The sequence below is a fragment of the Mustelus asterias genome, chromosome 9 (genome assembly GCF_964213995.1).
Source record: "Mustelus asterias chromosome 9, sMusAst1.hap1.1, whole genome shotgun sequence".
Lineage (NCBI taxonomy): Eukaryota > Metazoa > Chordata > Chondrichthyes > Carcharhiniformes > Triakidae > Mustelus > Mustelus asterias.
The window spans coordinates 7,310,044-7,333,602 of NC_135809.1; the positions used below are offsets into that span (position 1 = coordinate 7,310,044).

General features: G+C 41.3%; 1 protein-coding gene across 1 annotated transcript in view; it reads right to left on the bottom strand.

The window, feature by feature from the left end:
- Nucleotides 1-4,377: 4,377 nt before the first annotated feature.
- The window catches only part of glipr1a (GLI pathogenesis-related 1a), a 54,816-nt gene continuing 35,634 nt past the window's right edge, over nt 4,378-23,559 (bottom strand). Inside the window, exons 2-6 of the mRNA XM_078221098.1 lie at nt 20,304-20,552; nt 11,068-11,183; nt 4,749-4,831; nt 4,565-4,591; nt 4,378-4,478 (exon numbers count right to left, since the gene is read on the bottom strand). Of these exons, the coding sequence (XP_078077224.1) occupies nt 4,378-4,478; nt 4,565-4,591; nt 4,749-4,831; nt 11,068-11,183; nt 20,304-20,552 (576 nt within the window). The remainder of the gene's footprint in view (nt 4,479-4,564; nt 4,592-4,748; nt 4,832-11,067; nt 11,184-20,303; nt 20,553-23,559) is intronic.

The window sequence follows — 23,559 nt, forward strand, 5'->3', positions numbered from 1 at the left end:
AAAGAAAGACATGCTGTTGAAGCTTTTAGTTTGCACTCATCAGGGGACACAACACCAAATTTCAAAGGGAGCAACGACTTATACTGCATGAGAAAATGGTGCTGATTGGTTAACAAGTTGATAGATTTGTCGAGGCATTGCCCTGGTAAAAAGCAGTAAGTTCTTACTGTGTTTACCCCAGTCCAACGCCGGCATCTCCACATCTGGCAAAAAGCACCAGGGAACTATTATCCTCCATTAATTCAAAAAATATGCAATGCCCTTTTGGCTATGGATGAAAAGTCCTTGTGTATGAATATTTGTAGCTTCTAGCAAGTGTAGGTGAGCCCTATTGCAAGCCGGACTGATAAAACTAATAATTAGCATGCAAATTAGCATTTGTATTGACAGTGTTAGAAACCACTGCCTGACTATACAATTAGGAAAGTCTTCCCTTCCATTTCAAAATTGTTTTTGAGGACACTACCTGAGCCAGCATTGGTCACCAAGATATAACAAGAGTCTGCAAAGTTAGCTTTTAAAATAGCATCAACCTCTCATGCTAATGCAAGTTCATGTAGAATTTGTCAGAGCAGAAAATCAGTAATTGGGCAATGTGGTGGGGAGCATATTATCAAGCATTCTGCTTAATGTTTTCCTTCACTTGAGATTTAAAGCAGAGTTAAATTAAAATTATGTCCAGAAACGTTTGGTAAATTTCTAAATGAAATTTCATAAGGTTGTGGTTCCAGGAATTAATGGCCATTAGCAATTAGTTTGAAAACTGAGACCATCATATCAGTTGTTACTGTTTAAGAGTTGTAGTGTGGGTAAGTGATTAGTGGAGTTCTGTAAAAATATAAAACAAAAGTAAAATACTGCAGATGCTGGAAATCTGAAAGCAGAACAGAAAATGCTGGCAGCACTCCAAGGTCAGGCAGCATCCGAAGAGGAAAAAAAAACTGATGTTACAGAAAATGTGAGAGATTAATGCTTTATGCAAATAGAGCCAAAAAATAAACCAACCAGAAAGGTCTGTGATGGAGTGGAAAGTAGGAGCAGGATGACTAATTTGCACGCTTAAGTACACTAAAATCAGCCCATGGGTATCAGTCTGGTTGCATTATAGCTTACTTACACTTGCTAGAAGCTACGTATATTCATAGGTGGGAACTTTTAATCCACAGCCAAAAAAAAGTGGTAATTAGCAAATATGGAAATAAAGGCCACAGATCCAGTGGAAGAAATATTTTAAGAGAATTAGGATATATAACTGAATCCTTTGCTAATGTTGTGTTAAAACTTTGACATAATAAACTTTTAGCCAACACAACAAGCATTTTATTAACAACTGATATATGAAGCTACGTTTTACAATGACATACATTTGTGAATCACAAGCGAAAATTAATTCTGGAAAATATTCCGACTTAAATATTGTATGCAGACTCCAAAAGCAGAAAATTGTTTCCATAAATAAACAAGTTTGTTAATAATTCTGTACAAAATAAAACACAGTAAATTTCAATCATAAGTACTTTAGATGGAGGGTTAATTTTAATATTTTGTGTAAAATAGGCAAAGTTGAATTGGGTGCTGGCTACATAATTCTCCAAACTCATTTCCAGTGACTACACTTGTCCCAGTTTTCAGAAGAGATGTATGATGGGTGACCTATCTGATATCCTGTTTTCCACCAGCAGGTTTAAAATTGCCCCCAGTATTAGAGTATTGAGTTACAAAACATTAGTACCCATCATGAAATTGAATTTTAGTATAGGGGGCATAGCAAGGAAATTGTTCAACCAAATATTTTACTGATCAAAGTTTTTGAACCTGCATAGTGTCACAAGTAAGCTTACATTAACACTGCACTGAAGTTACTGTGAAAATCCCCGAGTCACCACACTCCGGCGCCTGTTCGGGGACACTGAGGGAGAATTTAGCACGGCCAATCCACCTAACCAGCACGTCTTTAGGACTGTGGGAGGAAACTGGAACTCCCGGAGGAAACCCACGCAGACACAAGGAGAATGTGCAGACTCTGCACAGATAGTGACCCCAAGCCAGGAATTGAATCCAGGTCTCTGGCGCTGTGATGCAACAGTGCTAACCACTGCCACTATGCTATCCCATGAATCCATTTATGCAGAATTCCCCTGACTTGATTGGTCCATATTAACTATATGGTATTATACAGAATTAGTGAGGTTTTCTGTTAGCCAGGCACAAAAAACCTGGGGCTCAGTCAGGGGTTACAATGTGTAGTCTTATCTGGCCTGGATTCGAGTTCCAGAAAGCTCTGCAAAAGTAAACGAGTTTGCAATATCTGCCCATATATATTACGTGCTCACAGGCCTCATCAAGGCTACCTATTCCCTTTTCACCATAATCTCACACTTAAGCAAGTTCTTTGACACAACAACAAGTGTTCCATTAGTTATTACAATTGAAGGCTTCTGTGGGGAAGTCATGCAGGTGTTTCTTTTGAAATAGTGGATGCACTTAACCGGCAGCAGGCCTAGGGATTCTCTTGCCATGTGCCAACGCACATTATGTTAGTGTCCAGTCCATCCTCCCCCTACTCAACTGGATCAATAGGTGCGGCGGCGGAGGGGAGGGAGAATGTATTTTCAGAGATTTACACAAGGCTCACTGATGCTCCATTAAGGATATACAATAGAGAAAACAGAGGAGTGGGACTAAACACTTATAGTTTCTTGTAGTTAGCTGTCTGCAGAACTGTAGTTTAATTTAGGCAGTGTATTTTGAATCTTTTGTTGGAATTCAAAATGCACGGAGAATCATTTTAAAAAGTTGGTTACAGAAACCTTCCCTAACTTAAGAAATCAAATGATGTTTCATTCCTCATGCAATTCTGTTTCATGCAGCCTGTCAGCGTGATGTTTAATGTTATATCATAATTGTACAAAATAGTATTTCTTATACCTTGTTTATGGATTGAGTTGTATCCTTCAGGATTGGCTACTTCCAGTTCGTGAAGGGATGGATAAATATTGCTGATCAAACAAAAAATGGCTCTCACAAATCTCCCCTCATTTTAATTGAACTTACTGTGGATTGATTTTAACATTGCAGTTTCAAGAAATCTGAGACAGAAAATGTTGCAAGTACTCTGCATCCTTGAAATGTCAACATTCTTATTTCCTTTACCGATCTGCCTAACTTGCTGAACATTTTTAGCACCTTCCACTTTTTGTCCTCTCAATTGAGATCCTCTTGTCATAGTAAAATGGAACTGAAGGATAGTGAGAAACACAGCACACCTAGCAAAATGACTGTTCATGTACAGTTTGTACAGCACATACTTTAACACAAGTCACCATCATTATTTGTTTAATTTGTGTCAGACTGAAAGTGCTAACTGAGAGGAGCCCCAAGAATGTTTATTTGACACTCAGGTTTGCCTGGTGATGAGTCCAGTAGTTGCACTGATGGTAACTTGGCACTTGCAGAATTAACTGTAAAGAAAATCTACCATGAAGTATAATCCAAAGCGTATGCAAAGCTTCTTCTAAATGTTCCACATAATAGTGGTGAACTGGAATAATTTTTTTTTGTCAATTCAACTTCATAAGTGGTTAGCACTGCTGCCTCACAGCGCCAGGGACCTGAGTTCAATTCCGGCCTTGGGTCACTGCCTGTATGCGTTTGCACGTTCTCCCCATGTCTGCGTGGGTTTCCTCCGGTTTCATCCCACAGTCCAAAGATGCGTGGGTTAGGTTGATTGGCCATGCTAAATAGCCCCTTAGTGTCAGGGGGATTAGCAGGGTAAATGTGTGGGATTATGGGAATAGGGCCTGAGTGGGATTGTGGTTGGTACAGACTCGATGGGCTGAATGGCCTCCTGTACTGTAGGGATTCTATGAAATTTTATTCTATGAGATAAAAAATTCATAAAACTCAAACCAATATTCCTTGAATTACAACATATGGTAATAATGAACAAACTTTACTCACCACAAAAACAATTATTTCCTTGAATTATGTTTGGACAGGTATTCTGATTTGGGAAACTAAATTCTTAGTATTTAATTAAAGAGTTTTCTTGACTGCCCCAGTAACTCGAATAGTTGATGAGATAAAGGTCACCAATTTTATCTGAACATTTGGATTTGTCCAGCACTCAAACATACTTGTTTTAATAGTGTTAGTTTTGTAAGTACTCAATTAGGCTACTAGGTGGAGTGCTTTACAAACTCAAGGAATTCCAGCTTAAAAGTTTGTCAGGAAAATGTGCTGAGGCCATTGAGATTCCTATGAAAACCTGCTGGACAGAAAGCAGCACTGATGCTCTGCGATCCAGAAGTTTGCACTCTCTCAGCCTGAAACAGGGTCAAATGAGAATCGTGAAATATATACTGTACATTTAGGTAGTTACTGTAGAACATATATCAGAATACTAGAGGTAAGTAGCAGGAGTTGGTCACAGGAGAAAACGGAGGCTGACCCAAAGTCTGGATTCCAGTTAGGATACTCTGCCAAAAAGCGAAGAGGAAATGTGTGATTTATTAGAACAATGTTGAGAATGAACTACATATACTTAGTAATATAAAACACCTACTTGTGATGGAATCCCGTTTTATATCCCCTAATAATAAAAAAATGCCAAGTGTAAATTGTAGTTGAAATTAAAATAATTAAATTTGTTAGAATTGACTTACACGTAATCAGCTTTTTAAAAAATAAAATTTTTAAAACTTCAATGCAGTTAACAACTTAATAAGAGATTGTAATATCTAACTTACTACATAAGTTTTCACGGCATTTGGACCTGCACGATGCACAAGAAGCCCCTGATCCATATGGTAAAGTCCCAATATAATTTCCACTGTAAGAAAATGATTTATGTGGAAACACAAGTTATTGCTGGTAGCAAGCTGAAATAAAGGAAAATTATGCATGAACCTGTTATCACACTAATAAATAAAAATAAGTCTGATACCAATAGACAGAACTTCGAAGGTTACAAGACTTCTGGCCCAATGCGAGAAAATCAAAAGAAACTAAGTATGTGAAAAAAAATAGAAATAAAGGACAAAGGAAAGTAGAGTATAATATAATAAAAGTTTGAAAACACAATGATGCACCATCAATCAAGCAAAGACTAGTTTGTATGCAAGAACAAATAGGCTTTTATTAGCAAAAGACTTGGAGCACACCCATGCCAATGAACTGGTCCAGACTGAGGCAGGGGGATGGGGAGCAGTCGCCTTTATACCTGGACCGGGGGGGGGGGGGGGGGGGGAGGAGTCTCGGGTAGGGCCAGCAGGGATGTGTCCAGGCATGTCACATATACAGGTAATAAGCTAACAGTGGTTTACCACACACAAGCATGCTTATCATACATATGGAGCAAAGATTTACAGTTGCAACAACAAGCAGAAATGTCAGTAGTATATTTCAGGAAAAATATGGAAGCAACAGTAAATATATAAAGAAGTCAGAGTATTCAAATTAAAATGGCTGAGAACTACTGTCATGAGGGATCTCCAGGGCGGTGCATGTGCAGGGCTGAAGGGAGGCTGAGAACTTCCTACAGCTCACATCCCAACAGATCCCATAGCTACAGAGTTCAGAATAGTAAGCGGGTGCCAACTGACAGAACTGGAAGAGGCAAGCAGTGCAAGAATCTTTCTGGACAAGTGCCATTCAAACTGGCTTTCAGCACCGAAACCTGTGAGGCTGACTACACCTTAGGGCAGAGCAGTCTATAACACATTCTAGGTACTGTGAGCAAATGACTGCATTGGAGGGGCACAGTAACATGATGGAATGCAGTGATTGTAGGGAAATAAATGGTTCTGCAACTGCCAATGTGAGTCCCACATGGTGGGTTGCCTTTCTAGAGTAAAGGTAAAGAACATCACGATGAGGGTGCAGAAACATTTAAAGTGGGAAGGATCCAGATATCATGGTTCATGCAGGAATCAATGACATTGGAAAGAAATAGGTAGCTAGGAGGAACTTCAAAAGCAGAATCGCAAAGGTGGTAATTTCTCGATTAGTCTTTACGCTACTCTCTGGTGAGGATAAGAATAGGAGGATAAAATAGCTTAAAACATGGCTAGAGAAAAGATGGAGATGGGAGGACTTAAAATTCCTGTACCAGGGGGTCAATTTCTGGGATAAAACTGCTGAAAAGTGAACGACTTGCACCTCAAGAATGCTTGCTACACCTAATGTCCTTTGTAGTGTTCAACTGTTCAGTGTTTGGTGATGTGAATATGCTTACTATTGAAACATGCTTGATTGATTAAGCCTGAGTGTGGACTCCAAGAAAAGTAAACAAAGCTGTAGAAAGAGCTGGAAGCTCGAGCTAGAAACCGAGTAGAAATTTCAAAGCACTATGAATAAAACCTGTTACACACACAGCGGCAGGAGTGTCATTTTGGTATAGATCCAAGACATATAGAACATGCAACCAACTGACAAGGAGGATGATGGAGAAGAATTAAAATTTTTGGGCTCCTGCATTTTTCATTCTTCGCCTGTAGTGGCATTAGAGGCAGTTCAGGGGAGGTTCACTAGATTAATTCCAGAGATAAGGGGTTTGTTTTACGAAGAGAGATTGAGCAGTTAAGTCTATACTCTTCATAGTTTAGAAGAATCAGAGGAAATCCAATTGACGTATATAGGGTACTGACAAAGTAGCCATAAAATGGATGCTTCCTCCTCTGGGGCAAAAGAGAATAAGAGATCATAGTTTTAGGATAAGGGGAAGCAGATTTAAAACAGAGATGAGGAGAAATTACTTCTCTCAAAGAGTCATGAATCTGTGGAGTGCGGTGGATTCAAGACATCGAGTAAATTTAAGCAGGAGATAGATTTTTAATTAGTAATGGGTTGAAGAATTATGGAGAATGTGCTGGAAAGTAGAGTTGAGGCTGAGATGAGATCAGCTCGAGGAGGCGAATTGTCTACTTCTGCTCCTACTTCTTATGTTCTTATAGCTGTGGTAACTTTGCCATTGAGTGAGGACTTCAGGTCGTCAGCAGACTGGTGAGACATATGGTAGATCAAATTTAAAGCAGAATATTGTGAACTTTTACATTTCATAGAGTCTTGAAGTCATAGAGGTTTACAGCATGGAAACAGGCCCTTCGGCCCAACTTGTCCATGCCGTTTTTTTTAAACCCCTAAGCAAGTCCCAATTGCCCACATTTGGCCCATATCCCTCGATACCCATCTTACCCATAGAAACATAGAACAGTACAGCACAGAACAGGCCCTTTGGCCCACGATGTTGTGCCGAGCTTTATCTGAAACCAAGATCAAGCTATCCCACTCCCTATCATCCTGGTGTGCTCCATGTGCCTATCCAATAACCGCTTAAGTGTTCCTAAAGTGTCTGACTCCACTATCACTGCAGGCAGTCCATTCCACACCCCAACCACTCTCTGCGTAAAGAACCTACCTCGGACATCCTTCCTATATCTCCCACCATGAACCCTATAGTTATGCCCCCTTGTAATAGCTCCATCCACCCGAGGAAATAGTCTTTGAACGTTCACTCTATCTATCCCCCTTCATCATTTTATAAACCTCTATTAAGTCTCCCCTCAGCCTCCTCCGCTCCAGAGAGAACAGCCCTAGCTCCCTCAACCTTTCCTCATAAGTCCTACCCTCCAAACCAGGCAGCATCCTGGTAAATCTCCTCTGCACTCTTTCCAGCGCTTCCACATCCTTCTTATAGTGAGGTGACCAGAACTGCACACAATATTCCAAATGTGGTCTCACCAAGGTCCTGTGCAGTTGCAGCATAACCCCACGGCTCTTAAACTCCAACCCCCTGTTAATAAAAGCTAACACACTATAAGCCTTCTTCACAGCTCTACCCACTTGAGTGGCAACCTTTAGAGATCTGTGGATATGGACCCCAAGACTCTCTGTTCCTCCACAGTCTTCAGAACCCTACCTTTGACCCTGTAATCCACATTTAAATTAGTCCTACCAAAATGAATCATCTCGCATTTATCAGGGTTAAACTCCATTTGCCATTTTTCAGCCCAGCTTTGCATCCATGTAACTGTCTAAATGCTTTTTAAAAGACAAGATTGTACCCACCTCTACTACTACCTCTGGCAGCTTGTTCCAGACACTCACCACCTTCTGTGTGAAAAAATTGCCCCTCTGGACCCTTTTGTATCTCTCCCCTCTCACCTTAAACCTACGCCCTCTCGTTTTAGACTCCCCTACCTTTGGGAAAAGATATCGACTATCTAGCTGATCTATGCCCCTCATTATTTTATAGACTTCTATAAGGTCACCCTTCAGCCTTCTACACTCCAGAGAAAAATGTCCCAGTCTATCAAGCCTCTTCTTATAACTCAAACCATCAAGTCCCGGTAGCACCCTAGTAAATCTCTTCTGCACTTTTTCTAGTTTAATAATATCCTTTCAATAATAGAGTGACCAGAATTGTACACAGTATTCCAAGTGTGGCCTTACCAATGTCTTGTAGAACTTCAACAAGATGTCCCAATTCCTGTATTTAATGTTCTGACCAATGAAACCAAGCATGCTGAATGTCTTCTTCACCACTCTGTCCACCCGTGACTCCACTTTCAAGGAGCTATGAACATGTACCCCTAGATCTCTTTGTTCTGTAACTCTCCCCAACACCCTACCATTAACTGAGTAAGTCCTGCCCTGGTTCAATCTACCAAAATGCATCACCTCACATTTATCTAAATTAAACTCCATCTGCAATTCGTCAGACCACTGGCCAAATTGATCAAGATCCCGCTGCAATCGGAGATAATCTTCTTCACTGTCCACTATGCCACCAATCTTGGTGTCATCTGCAAACTTACGAACCATGCCTCCTATATTTTCATCCAAATCATTAATATAAATGACACGTAGCAGGGGACCCAGCACCGATCCCTGAGGCACACCGCTGGTCACTTGTCTCCAGTTTGAAAAACAATCCTCTACAACCATGTCATCAAGCCAGTTTTGTACGCATGGGATGGATATGTGATTAAAACTCATCTTGGGGTCAAATATGATACCATGGTTGTAAATTTTCTGGTTCGGACTAAGAGAGAGAGAGAAAGACCGAGAGATGGAATGGATGGTTAGGGAACAGAGTTTCTGTCAGGGTCCAAAGACAATGGCTTTGGTATGTCCCATACCTAGTTGGAGGAAATTCTTGCTCATCCAGAATTGGAAGTTGACAATTTAGAGACACTGGAGCAGTCAAGAGATAGCAGTGAGATATCAACAGATATATGGAAACTGATGTGTTTTCAGATATCAGGGCAACATATGAATGAAAAATAGAGGAGGTTTGCACAGGAGCAAAAAGACATTATAGGATTCTCTGGTAACAATTAGGCACAGTAAGAAGTCTCACAACACCAAGTTAAAGTCCAACAGGTTTATTTGGAATCATAAGCTTTCAGAGCACTGCTCCATCATCAGGTGAGTGGAGAGGTAGGTTTCACAAACACGGCATATATAGATAAAGACACAATTGCAAAATAATGGTTGGAATGCGAGTCTTTTCAGGTAATCAAGTCTTTACAGGTGCAGACAGTGCGAGTGGAGAGAGGGATCATCACAGGTTAAAGAGATGTGAATCGTCTCAAGCCAGGGCAGTTAGTAGGATTTTGCAAACCAGGCCAAATGGTGGGGGTTACATGTAGTGTGACATGAACCCAAGATCCCGGTTGAGGTCTTCCTCATGTGTGCGGAACTTGGCTATCAGTTTCTGCTTGGTGATTCTGCATTATCATGTGTCTTGAAGGCCGCCTTGGAGAACGCTTACCCAAAGATCGGAGGCTGAATGCCCTTGACTGCTTAAGTGTTCCCCGACAGGAAGGGAACACTCCTGCCTGGTGATTGTTGCACCGTGTCCGTTCATCCGTTGTCGTAGCGTCTGCATGGTCTCGCCGGTGTACCACACCTTGGGACATCTATTCTTGCAGTGTATGTGGTAGACAACGTTGGCAGAGTCGCATGAGTATGTACCGTGTAGCTGGTGGGTGGTGTTCTCATGTGTGATGGTAGTATCCATCGTCTTGCAGAGGTTGCTGTGGCAGAGTTGTGTGGTGTCATGGTCGCTGTTCTCCTGAAGGCTGGATAATTTGCTGTGAACAATGGTCTGTTTGAGGTTGGGCGATTGTTTGAAGGCAAGTGATGGGGGTGTGGGGATGGCCTTGGCGAGATGCTCGTCTTGATCGATGACATGTTGAAGACTCCAAAGAAGATGTTCCCTTGCTCCGGGGAAGTACTGGACGATGAAGGGTATCGGTCATGTCCCGTGTTTGTCTTTTGATGAGGTCGGTGCCTCGCTGTGGCACATCAGAACTGTCTGTCGATCAATGAGTCAAACAACATATCCCGTTCTTACGAGGGCGTCTTTCAGTGTCTGTAGATGTCTGTTGTGTTCCTCCTCATCCGAGCAGATCCTATGTTTACGCAGAGCTTGTCCGTAGGGAATGGAGTCTTCACCATGTTTAGGGTGGAAGCTGAAGAAGTGGAGCATCGTGATGTTATCCGTGGGCTTGTGGTAGAGTGAAGTGCTGAGGTGTTCATGTGACACTACATGTAACCACCAACATTTGGCCTGGGCTTGCAAAATCCTACTAACTGTCATGGCTTGAGACAATTCACACCTCTTTAACCTGTGGTTATCCCTCTCTCCACTTGCACTGTCTGTACCTGTAAAGACTTGATTACCTGAAAAGACTCGCATTCCAACCATTATCTTGCAATTGTGTCTTTGTCCACATATGCCGTGTTTGTGAAACCTACCTCTCCACTCACCTGATGAAGGAGCAGTGCTCTGAAAGCTTATGATTCCAAATAAACCTGTCGGACTTTAACCTGGAGTTGTGAGACTTCTTACTGCGCCCACCCCAGTCCAACGCCGGCATCTCTACGTGATAATTAGACAAAAATGGATCCAGGTGTGTGAAGACCCAAACACCTGAAGGGCGGAAGAGAGCCTTGTTGCATGATTACTGTGTGGTTGATTTCAAGAGCACTCACTGTCACCTTACCAAAATAGAAGAAAATAGAAGCAAAATTACAAGAGAAAACAATTTGAGTACTTACCCTGGTGCATAGTTACAGACAAAAATTGCACCTGGTCCTTTAAACGGAGCACGTTTAATTCCTTTGGGACAATCAGCAACGGCACAGCCAAGTTTATAAGAGCTAGCCCAGACAATCTGGAAAGGAATAAAGATTATTTAACACTAGATACAAAATTTTTGACATTTTATAAATAATGTTATGATCCACGTTATACCTGTAAATACCACATATAATCTACACAATGTTAGACAACTAACAGGAACAAATCACAAGAACTTCATATCCCATTGTTGCGCTTGCATCACCTGCCCGCAGATGAAAACAATGGATATTTTTACATTTCGAAAAGAGCAAAATAACAAAATAGAGACCAGGGGAGAGAGTCATAGAATCATAGAATCCCTACAGTGCAGGAGGAGGCCATTTGGCTCATCGAATCTGCACCGACCACAATCCCACCCAGGCCCGATCCCCATAACACCATGCACTTACCCTGACACTAAGGGACAATTTAGCATGGCCAATCCACCTAACCTGCACATCTTTGGACTGTGGGAGGAAACCGGAGCACCCGGAGGAAACCCACGCAGACACGGGGAGAATGTGCAAACTCCACACAGACAGTGACCCAAGTCGGGAATCAAACCCGGGTCCCTGGCACTGTGAGGCAGCAGTGTTAACCACTGTGCTGCCATACCGCCCCAAGAGTCAAATGATTTCTTTTGTAGTTTTGGTACAGATACAATGATAATGTGGGGCATAATATAAATCAGAGAGAAGCATGGAGCATGGGCAATACTATGAACATGGTTGACTTCGATCTGCATATCACTGGCTAAACCAAGTGAGCACTAATGTTGTGGAAGACGATTTCTGGAGTGTTTTAGGAATGGATTTCTCAGTATGCTGAGGAGCCAATTAGAGGACAGGCTTTTCTAGAGCATGTATTGTGTAATGAAAAAGGACTAATTAATAATCTTGTTGGAAAATAAGCTTTCGGGATGAGAACCACAAAATGATAGAATTTTACATTTTGTTTGAAAGTGAGGAAGTTTAATCTTAAACCAGGGTGTTTAAAGTTGAACAAAAGAAATTATAAAGGTAGGAGGGACAAATTGGTTGAGGTGGATTGGGAAAATTTATTAAAAAGTTTGACTGTGCATAGACAATGGGTAGTCTTCAAAGAACTATTACATAGCATACAGCACCTATACATTTCTACAGGTTGAAAAAGCCCAAAGAAGCCAGTCAACTATGGCTGACAAAGAAAGTTAAAGATTGTACAAGATTAAAAGAAAAGGCTTTTAAAGTTATCAGAAATAGTAGTAAACCAGAGGATTTGGAGGTATTTAGTGCATAGCAAAGGAAGGCCAAGAAACCGATAAAAGATCAGAATATGAATGCAATCTATCAAAAAAACATAAAAACTGACTGTAAGTAAACAGGAAGCATTTGGCTCAGACAAATGTGGATCCAATACAGGCAGAGCCAGGATAATTTATAATGGGGAATAGAGAAATGGCAGAAAAGCTAAATGATTACTTAGTGTTTGTTTTTACTAATATACAGGAAATCTCCCAGATTTGGAGATTCAAAGGACTAGGGAGAATGTAGAGTTGAAGGAAATTAGTGTAACTAAGAAAGTTGAATTGGAGAAATTAACGGGACTGAAAGTTGATAAGTTCCCAGAACCTGATATTATGCATCCCAGAGTATTGGAATAGGTTATTATAGAAATAGTGGATGCATTGGTGATCACTTTCCAAAATACTATGGATTCTGGAATGGTTCCTGAAAATTGGAAGGTAGCAAATGTCACCCCACTATTTAAGAAGGGAGGGAGAGAAAAAACACAGGGAACTACAGACTTCATTACAGAACTTACATTAGTGGTAGGGAAATTACTTGAATCTATTATAAAGGATATTTTAAAATGACATTTGGACAATCATGATCTGGTTGAGTATAGTCAGCATGCATTTACTAGCCTTATTATTCCCCACTCTTCTAACTGCTTCAGCTCCACCTCAACTCGTGTAGGGCACTGGCTGGGTTTAAGATAAAATTGGGAGTGGAGTCTGAATTAACATTAAGGCCCCTTACAGTCAGAAATGGGAAAATTAATAACGGAAAATAACGAAATGGCTGAGGAATTAAATTTGTACTTTGCTTCAATCTTCACAAAGGAAGACATGAATAATGTACCAGAAGTGCTGAGAGAAACATGGTTTACTAAGGAGCTGAAGGAAATCAGCATTAATAGAGAAATAGTTTTGGAGAAATTGATGGGATTGAAGTGGATAAATCTCCAGGTCCTAATAATCTTTATCCCAGAATACTTCAGGAAGTGGCCCTGGAAATAGTAGATCCATTGGTGCTTATTTTCCAAAAGTCTTTGGACTCTGGAATAGTTCCTACAGATTGGAGGGTAGCTAACGTAAGCCCGCTATTCAAAAAGGGAGATAGAGAGAAAACAGGGACCAGTGAGCCTAACGTTGGTACTGGGGAAGTTGCCAGAGTCTAGTATCAAGGATTTCATAACTTGGCATTTGGAAGGCAGTGGTTTAATCAGACAAAGTCAGCATGGATTTACAAAAGGGAAATCATGCTTGACGAATCTATTGGAATTCTTTGAGGATGAGTTGACCGAGGAAAACCAATGGATGTGGTTTATTTAGACTTTCAGAAGGCTTTCGACAAGGGCTCACATAACAGACTACTATGTAAAGTTAAAGTACATGGGATTGCAGGTAATGTCTTGAGATGGATAGAAAGCTGGTTAGCAGATAAGAAGTAAAGAGTTGGCATAAATGGGTCTTTTTCTGATTGGCAGTCAGTGACTCATGGGGTACCATAGGGATCTGTGCTAGGGCCCCAACTGCTCATATTATATATTAATGATTTGGAAGTGGGAACTGAATGTATTATCTCCAAATTTGCAGATGACACAGAAGTTAGGTGGGAGGGTGAGATGTAAGGAGGAGGCAGAGATGCTTCAGGGTGATTTGGACAGGTTGAGTGTGTGGGCATCTGCATGGCAGATGCAGTATAATATGGATAAATATGATCCACTTTGGTAACAATAATAGGAAGACAGATTATTACTTGAATGGGTGTAAATTGAGAGAGTTGGATACTCAATGAGACCTTGGAATCCTCGTGCATAGGTCGCTGAAAGTGAGCGCACAGGTACAGCAGGCTGTAAAGAAGGCAAATGGTATTTATGACAAAGGCTCATCTGGACTCGAAACATCAGCTCTTTTCTCTCCTTACAGATGCTGCCAGACCCGCTGAGATTTTCCAACGTTTTCTCTTTTGGTTTCAGATTCCAGCATCCGCAGTAATTTGTTTTTGTTAAGGTATATTGACCTTCATAGCGAGAGGATGTGATTATAGGGAGAGGGATGTTTTGTTGCAATTGTATTGGGTGTTAATGAGGCCACATCTGGAGTATTGTGTGCAGTTTTGGTGTCCTTATCTGAGGAAGGATGTCCTTGCTGTAGAGTGAGTGCAGCCGTAGGTTGATCAGGCTGATTCCTGGGATGGCAGGTTTGTCACCTCACAATGCTGTGCACTCTGTAGTTCCAAATCACCATTCTCAGCACTCTCCGTAGCCTGTTCATTCTCCATGGCTTTAGTCAATGTAACATCTATTTCAGTCAGCAGCCTTTTCTGCATGGTCAAATTGCTCATCTCACAGGCTAGTCCGTTTCTGAGGCGGCACAGTGGCACAGTGATTCGCATTGCTGTCTCACAGTGCCAGGGAGCAGAGTTCAATTCCGGCCTCAGGTGACTGTTTGGAGTTTGCACATTCTCCCCATGTCTGTGTGGGTTTCCTCCCACAGTACAAAGATGTGCAGGTTAGATTTATTGGCCATGCTAAATTGCCCCTTAGTGTCCCAAGATGTGTTTGGTTAAGGGGATTAGCAGGGTAAATACATGGAGTTACAGGGATAGGGGCTGGATGGGTTTGTTGTCGGTGCAGGCTCGATCGGCCAAATAGCCTTCTTCTGCACTGTAGGAATTCTATGATCCAATGATATCTTGAAGCATGGTTCTAAAATTTCACTGTTCAGCCAGCTGTCTCAATCTGGCCACAAACTCAGCGATAAGCTCTCTCAGGTTTTTGCTAGTTGAGTTAAATTTATACTACTGTATGATTACAGATGGTTTGGGATGAAGGTGCTCCTTTACTAATGCCACCAGCTGCTCGCAAAGTTTAGTATCGAGGGCCTCTGGAGAAGTTAAGATCTGGATCAAGTTGTATGCTTGGGCTCCGCATACTGACGTCAGGATAATCCGCTGTTTCTCCTCCCCCTATAATCCATTGGCTTGAAAGAATAATTAAAGGTGCTTGGTGTATAACCCCAGTGCTCCACGTCGGGATCAAAAGCATACTTAACTCACGTTTTGCTGCTGCGTCTGAAATCCAGTTGAAACCTGGCCTTGAATTGCAGCTGACCATGGCAGTCTTCAAATTTAACCTCGTTGCCAGTGTAGTGAGAGGAGGTATGGCTTGAACTCAGGTCAGTAAATTAACAAAGGTTTATTAACTGAATACACATTACAGAGCAAAGAAAAAAGGCCTTAACTCCACAGGCCCGACTGGCTGGAAGAAACCCAGGTAAGTCTGAGTGAGACCCCAACTCAACTCCCAATTGAACTAACGGGTCATATGATCCTTTCTTGGAAACACCACTTAAAGAACTACTACATCACACTTAACACTGCCTTCAGAGGAACAATTTACCTTCCCCACTGTAATCTGTTAATTTTGTCTGTGGGAACAAATCCTGGACCACAAGCCTCCAATTTGTTATGACCAGTCCCAGGTGAGGTTCCCCAAATTTGTTAACCAGCATGAGAACACGCAAATTGTTTTGTCTCAGGTGAGGAGGGATAAACTGACTCCCTTTCTTTATTCAACCCCATCTGTTGGTTACAACATGATTAGTCCAAAAAGGATCCCTTCCTTTGCAACATTTTTTCCCAGTCCCAATATTTGGTTTTAAAATTAGCCAATTTAACCAGGCTTTTTTGAAATAAATAAAGAGTTTATTAATTACTGAACATAAGAAAATCATAAAGACACGTTCATATACATTCATACAGATTAAAAATGAGAATTAGGTCATGAATCAAGGCAAGGCAAAGAGGTCAGGAGCTAAGTGACCCTGGCGGAATCCAAACTGAGCGTCAGTGAGCAAACTATTACTCAGCAAATGGCACTTAATAGCACCGTTGAGACTCTTTCCATCACTGTACTGATGGTTGAGAGTAGACTGATGGGATGGGAATTGGCTAGGTTGGATCCATCTTGCTTTTTATAAAGAACAAACTTGGGCAATTTTCCACAAGGCCAAGTATATGCCTGTGCTGTAGCTGTACTTGAGCAGCCTTCCTAGGGGCATGGCACATTTTGGAGCACAGGTTTTCAGTATTATTGCCAGAATATTGCCAGGGCCCATAGCCTTTGCAGTATCCAGCGCTTTCAGCCATTTCATGACATCAATTGGAGTGAATCGGATTGGCTGAAAACTGACATCTTTGATGCTTGGGACCTCCAGAGGCCGAGATGGTTCATCCACTCGGCGCTTCTAGCTGAAGATTGCTGCGAATAGTTAGATACCTTTCACAAAATGAAGGATATGGGGACGGCATATTAGCTGAGTTTGATCATGCAAAAAGGGACAGTGTGTTGGGCTTAACTGCTACTTCTTTTTCTAAAACTTCCTATGCTTAAAAAAAATGCATATCAGAGTCTTCGCTGTTATGACAGAGTTAAGAATTATTGCTTGATTATATTTAAGGACCATTTTTTAAAAATTTGAAAACCTAGTTCTTGAAGGTTTTAAAGTCAATAAATCTGGGTAAATTCGGACGAAGTTTATTTTTATTGTAAACATCAAGTAAACAAGCAAGGGACTAACAGGTTATTTAAATGAAAACCTACATTATTTACAGTTCACAAATACCACCCTAATGGGCCTCAATGGCAGTTTCAAAAGTAATACTTGTGCCCATAATTACAAACTATTGTTAACTATTTTAGCAGCAAAACACATCTACAATGCTTATGAATGGACTATGTACTGTAAAGTGACTTTAAAATGCATTCAAGTAGCATTAGCACTATAACATCGCCAAGGACATTTGAACATACAATACTTATGAAACATTTGATGCTAAAGAACAGTGCTGTATTTTGAAATTTTATGTACTCAGTATTATTTTTCTTCTTATTCTGAGAGCAAATATTCATAATGTCAGCAAGGCAAAATTTATTACCCTGAGTTAAACACATTATATGAAGACACAGGTAGAGGGTGGCAGGTCCTTTAGTAAATCAGTTGGGTTTTTACTACAATCTGGCTCACTTGTCATCATTTCAATTGATGCTATGTCAAAAATTAGCAGCTTTATTAAATTCAATTTCACAACTTATTAAGATCTAATATTCTTCAGGGAAGGAGATCTCCTGTCCTTACTTGGTCTGGCCTACATGTGACTTCAGGCCCACAGCAAGGAGGTTGACTCTCAACTGTCCCTCTGGATTGGTCCAGTAAGCCACTCAGTTAAGGGCGACTCGGGACGGGCAATAAATGCTGACTAGCCAACAACGCCCATGTCCCACCAATGAGTCATAGAGTCACAGCATGGAAACAGGCCCTTCGGCCCAACTTGTCCATGCCGCCCTTTTTTTTTAAACCCCTAAACTAATCCCAATTGCCCACATTTGGCCCATATCCCTCTATACCCATTGTACCCATGTAACTATCTAAATGCTTTTTAAAAGACAAAATTGTACCCGCCTCTACTACTAGCTCTGCCAGCTTGTTCCAGACACTCACCGCCCTCTGTGTGAAAAAATTGCCCCTCTGGACACTTTTGTATCTCTCCCCTCTCACCTTAAACCTATGCCCTCTAGTTTTAGACTCCCCCACCTTTGGGAAAAGATATTGACTATCTACCTTGTCTATGCCCCTCATTATTTTATAGACCTCTATAAGGTCACCCCCTCAGCCTCCTACGCTCCAGAGAAAAAAGTCCCAGTCTATTCAGCCTCTCCTTATAACTCAATCCATCAAGTCCTGGTAGCATCCTAGTAAATCTTTTCTGCACTCTTTCTAGTTTAATAATATCCTTTCTATAATAGGGTGACCAGAATTGCACACAATATTCCAAGTGTGGCCTTATCAATGTCTTGTACAACTTTAACAAGACGTCCCAACTCTTGTATTCAATGTTCTGACCGATGAAACCAAGCATGCCGAATGCCTTCTTCACCACTCTGTCCACCTGTGACTCCACTTTCAAGGAGCTATGAACATGTACCCCTAGGTCTCTTTGTTCTGTTACCATTAACTGAGTAAGTCCTGCCCTGGTTCAATCTACCAAAATGCATTACCTCGCATTTGTCTAAATTAAACTCCATCTGCCATTCGTCAGCCCACTGGCCCAATTGATCAAGATCCCGCTGCAACTGGTAACCTTGCTCACTGTCCACTATGCCACCAATCTTGGTGTCATCTGCAAACTTACTAACCATGCCCCCTATATTCTCATCCAAATCATTAATATGAATGACAAATAACAGTGGGCCCAGCACTGATCCCTAAGGCACACCGCTGGTCACAGGCCTCCAGTTTGAAAAACAACTCTCTACAACCACCCTCTGGCTTCTGTCAAGAAGCCAATTTTGTATCCATTTAGATACCTCACCCTGGATCCCATGAGATTTAACTTTATGCAACAACCTACCATGCAGTACCTTGTCAAAGGCCTTGCTAAAGTCCATGTAGACAACATCAACTGCACTGCCCTCATCTACCTTTTTGGTTACCCCTTCAAAAAACTCAATTAAATTTGTGAGACATGATTTTCCACTCACAAAGCCATGCTGACTGTCCCTAATCAGTCCTTGCATCTCCAAATGCCTGTAGATCCTGTCTCTCAAAATACCTTCCAACAATTTACCCACCACAGATGTGAGGCTCACTGGCCTGTAGTTCCCAGGCTTTTCCCTGCAGCTCTTTTTAAACAAAGGTACAACAATTGCCACTCTCCAATCTTCAGGCACCTCACCCGTGACTATCGATGATTCAAATATCTCGGCTAGGGGACCCACAATTTCCTCCCTAGCCTCCCACAACGTCCTGGGATATACCTCATCAGGTCCCGCAGATTTATCTACCTTGATGCGCTTTAAGACTTCCAGCACCACCTCCCCTGTAATATGTACACTCCTCAAGACATCAATATTTATTTCCCCAAGTTTTCTAACATCAATGCTTTTCTCAACAGTAAATACTGAATGAATGAATTAATGAATTAAAAAAATGGATTTGAACATAGAACTTCTGTGTTAGTTGCCTTAACCAATAGGTTACCATAGCAATATTAATAACATAGCTGTGGTCATTATGAAGACACTTCAATATCCATTCTTATAATAAGGATGCAATTTGTGTGCATCTGAGGCCTTAAGATTTAAAAAAAAAAGAAAATTTCAGGACATTTCCCCTCAAACTCAGAATGAAACCTATTAGATTCAAAACCTCACAAAATCTCAGATTTTGTTGGTCAGAATCAGTGCAGACTGGTCTTGAGGGTTCCTAGGTAACAGTTAATAAACAAACAAAAAAATGCTGCATGGATTTCACACATTTTTAACTAATTTAAACCAATTAAATAATCGTATAAATTATTAATAGAATTAATTCACTAAAAGGAACATATTAGAAATTATGCTTGTTACTCATAAAACACTCATGATTTAAATGCAACAGATTGAATTCCCTTTTGTCCAATCACAAGGCACGGCGGCACAGTGGTTAGCACTGCTGCCTCACAGCATCAGGGATCTGGGTTCAATTCCGGCCTTGTGTCACTGTCTGTGTGGAGTTTGCACATTCTCCCCATGTCTGTGTGGGTTTTTCTTTGGGTGCTCCGGATTCCTCCCCTACTCCAAAGATGTTTGGGCTCGGTTGATTGGCCACACTAAATTGCCCCTTAGTGTCAGGGGGTTACGTGGGGTTATGGGGATAGGATGGGATTGTTGCCAATGGACTCTTGATGGGCTTTTTGGACTCCTTCTACACTATAGGTATCTATTATTCTAATTACATTTTGGTAGCAAATAATTTCATTTCGTAAAGACAAAGGTCTCCTTAATGCAAATGATCAGCTGATGTAGGAATAATCATAATTAGCAATATTTTTATTTGGTGATTAAAAGCAATGTGTATAGTTACCTGAGTGTAATGTCCACACACTCTGTTTGGCTTACAGGTATTTGTACTGTACTCATAATTCACCACTTCTTGATTCCATCGTTTAATAGCATTCTTGGCATTGAAACTGCCTGTTGATATATAGATGTTTTCTCCTATAGGGTAGAAGTTTGGATGCACTATTCCTTTCTTTTGCAGGTTTGGGTTATGCTTGAAGATGCAAGATCTGCTCCATGCTCTTGCAGATTTAGCAAGTGCTTCATCCCAGGTCTAGATTTGTAAAAAGAGAAATGTCAAAGCTAAAACATTTGTGCACCAAGTAATTCCTCAGCCATGGTGATTCCAGTCTCTAAATCAACAAACTTTATTTCCTCTGAATTCATTGCCCTCCTGGCCTCTTTAAACTTCTCCTTCATAGAATCTTGCCTATCCATATTCATAACCAGATTCTTGACCATGTTATTTCCCATAGGGTCTTAATGCTGTTTAACAAAGCTATCTGAGATCACATTCTTGTATTCCTCACCACCTACATCCCTTACCTGCTTTTAAATTAATTTCTTACTATATTCACCCCTACCCCAACCAATATTAATTTCAAACTTCCAACATCCAGGCTTTAGCCCACCATTTGCCACAATATTTTCGTACTCCAGGCTCAGTGTTGGAACCCTGTTTGCGTTTTATATTAATGATTTGGATGTGAATGTGGGGGGGCATGATTGGGAAATTTGCAAATGACACAAAGATTGGCCAAGTAGTGGATAGTGTAGAGGATAGCTATAATCTCCAAGATGGTATAGATGGGTTGGTGGAGTAAACGGTAAAGCGGTAGATGGATTTTAACATGCAGAAGTGTGAGGTGATGTATTTAGGGAGGACAAACAGTTATAGGGAATACATAATAACTGGGAATATATTAAGAGGGGTAGATAAAGTGAGAGATCTTGGCGTACAAGTACACAGATCCCTAAAGGTAGCAGTTCAAGTAGACAAGCATGTAAAAAAGGCATATGGAATTCTCTCCTTCATTGATAGAGATATAGAATATACAAGTAAGGATAAAATGTTGGAATTGTATAAAACACTGGTGAGGTACAATTGCAGTATTGTGTTCAGTTCTGGTCACATTACAGGAAGGATGTAATTGCTCTGGAGAGTGTAGAGGAGGTTTGCAAGAATGTTGTCAGGGCTAGTAAAGTGTATCTATGAGGAGAGATTGGATAGAAATATAGGAAATAGAAGCACAAGCCTGCTTCGCCATTCATTTTGATCATGGCTAATCATCAAAATCAATATACTGAGCCCGCCTTGCCTCCATATTCCTTGATCCCTTTAGCCCCAAAACACTAACTTTATTGAGAAACATCTTACAGAATCTTCATCTTACTACAACATCTATAAGCGAGAGCAAGATCATGAGACATTGCATCACTTCCTATATAGAACCGTAGAATCCCTACAGTGCAGAAGGAAGCCATTCAGCCACCGACCTCCCGAAAGAGCACTCTACCTTGGCCCACTCCCTCGCCCTATGCCATAACCCTACTCACTGATCATGGCCAACTCATCTAACCTGCACATCTTGGGACACTAAGGGGCAATTCAGCATGGCCAATCCACCTAACCTGCACATAGGTTGGAGTTATTTTCCTTGGAACAAAGAAGACTGAGGGGTGACTTGATTGAGAGGTACAAATTTATGATGGGAAGAGATAGAGTGGACAGGATAAAATTGTTCCCTTGAGGGAGAATGGAAAATGGAATTTAACGCAGACAAGTGTGAGATATTGCACTTTGGAAGGACAAACCAAAGAAGAACGTACAGGGTAAATGGTAGGACTCTGAAGAGTGCAGTTGAACAGAGGGATCTGGGAATACAGGTACAGAATTCCCTAAAAGTGACGTCACAGGTGGATAGGGTCGTAAAGAGTGCCTTTGGTACATTGGCCTTTATAAATCGGAGTATCGAGTATAAAAGTTGGAGTGTTATGGTAAGGTTATATAATGATGTGGAGATGCCGGCGTTGGACTGGGGTAAACACAGTAAGAAGTTTAACAACACCAGGTTAAAGTCCAACAGGTTTATTTGGTAGCAAAAGCCACACAAGCTTTCGAGGCTCTGAGCCCCTTCTTCAGGTGAGTGGGAATCACTCACCTGAAGAAGGGGCTCAGAGCCTCGAAAGCTTGTGTGGCTTTTGCTACCAAATAAACCTGTTGGACTTTAACCTGGTGTTGTTAAACTTCTTACAAGGTTATATAAGGCATTGGTGAGGCCGAATTTGGAGTATTGTGTACAGTTTTGGTCACCTAGTTACAGGAAGGATGTAAATAAGATTGAAAGAGTGCAGAGAAGGTTCACAAGGATGTTGCCAGGACTTGAGAAGCTGAGTTACAGAGAGAGATTGAATAGGTTGGGACTTTATTCCCTGGAGCGTAGAAGATTGAGGGGAGATTTGATAGAGGTGTATAAGATTTTGATGGGTATAGATAGAGTGAATGCAAGCAGGCTTTTTTCGCTGAGGCTAGGGGAGAAAAAAACCAGAGGGCATGGGTTAAGGGTGAAAGGAGAAAAGTTTAAAGGGAATATTAGGGGGGGCTTCTTCACGCAGAGAGTGGTGGGAGTGTGGAATGAGCTGCCGGATAAAGTGGTAAATGCGGGGTCACTTTTAACATTTAAGAAAAACTTGGACAGGTTCATGGATGAGAGGGGTGTGGAGGGATATGGTCCAAGTGCAGGTCAGTGGGACTAGGCATAAAATGGTTCGGCACAGACAAGAAGGGCCAAAAGGCCTGTTTCTGAGCTGTAATTTTCTATGGTTCTATGGAGAATTCTAGAATCAGGGAGCATAGATTCAAGGTAAGAGGTAGAAAGTATAGAGGGGACATGAGGAAGAACCTTACTACACTGAGAGTTGTGGGTGTCTGGAATTCACTGCCTGAATTGGTAGTGGAGGCAGAGACCCTAAACTCTTTTAAAAAGTACCTGGATCTGCAACTTAAGGGCCGGGCTATGGGCCTGGTGCAGGAAGGTGGGATTAGAAAGGGTAACTGGGTGCCCTTGGGCTGGCATGTACAAGATCAGCCGAATGGCCTCCTTTTGTGCTGTAACTTTACTATGGTTCTATGCTCTGAAATATTAGGGAAAAAAGAGTACTGGAGAAATTAGTGGGAGTTAAAGTAGATCCTCCGGACCTGATGATCTACATCTCATAATGTTGAAAGAGGTGGCTGTAGAGATAAGAGATGGCGGTCATCTTTCAAAATTCTATTGACT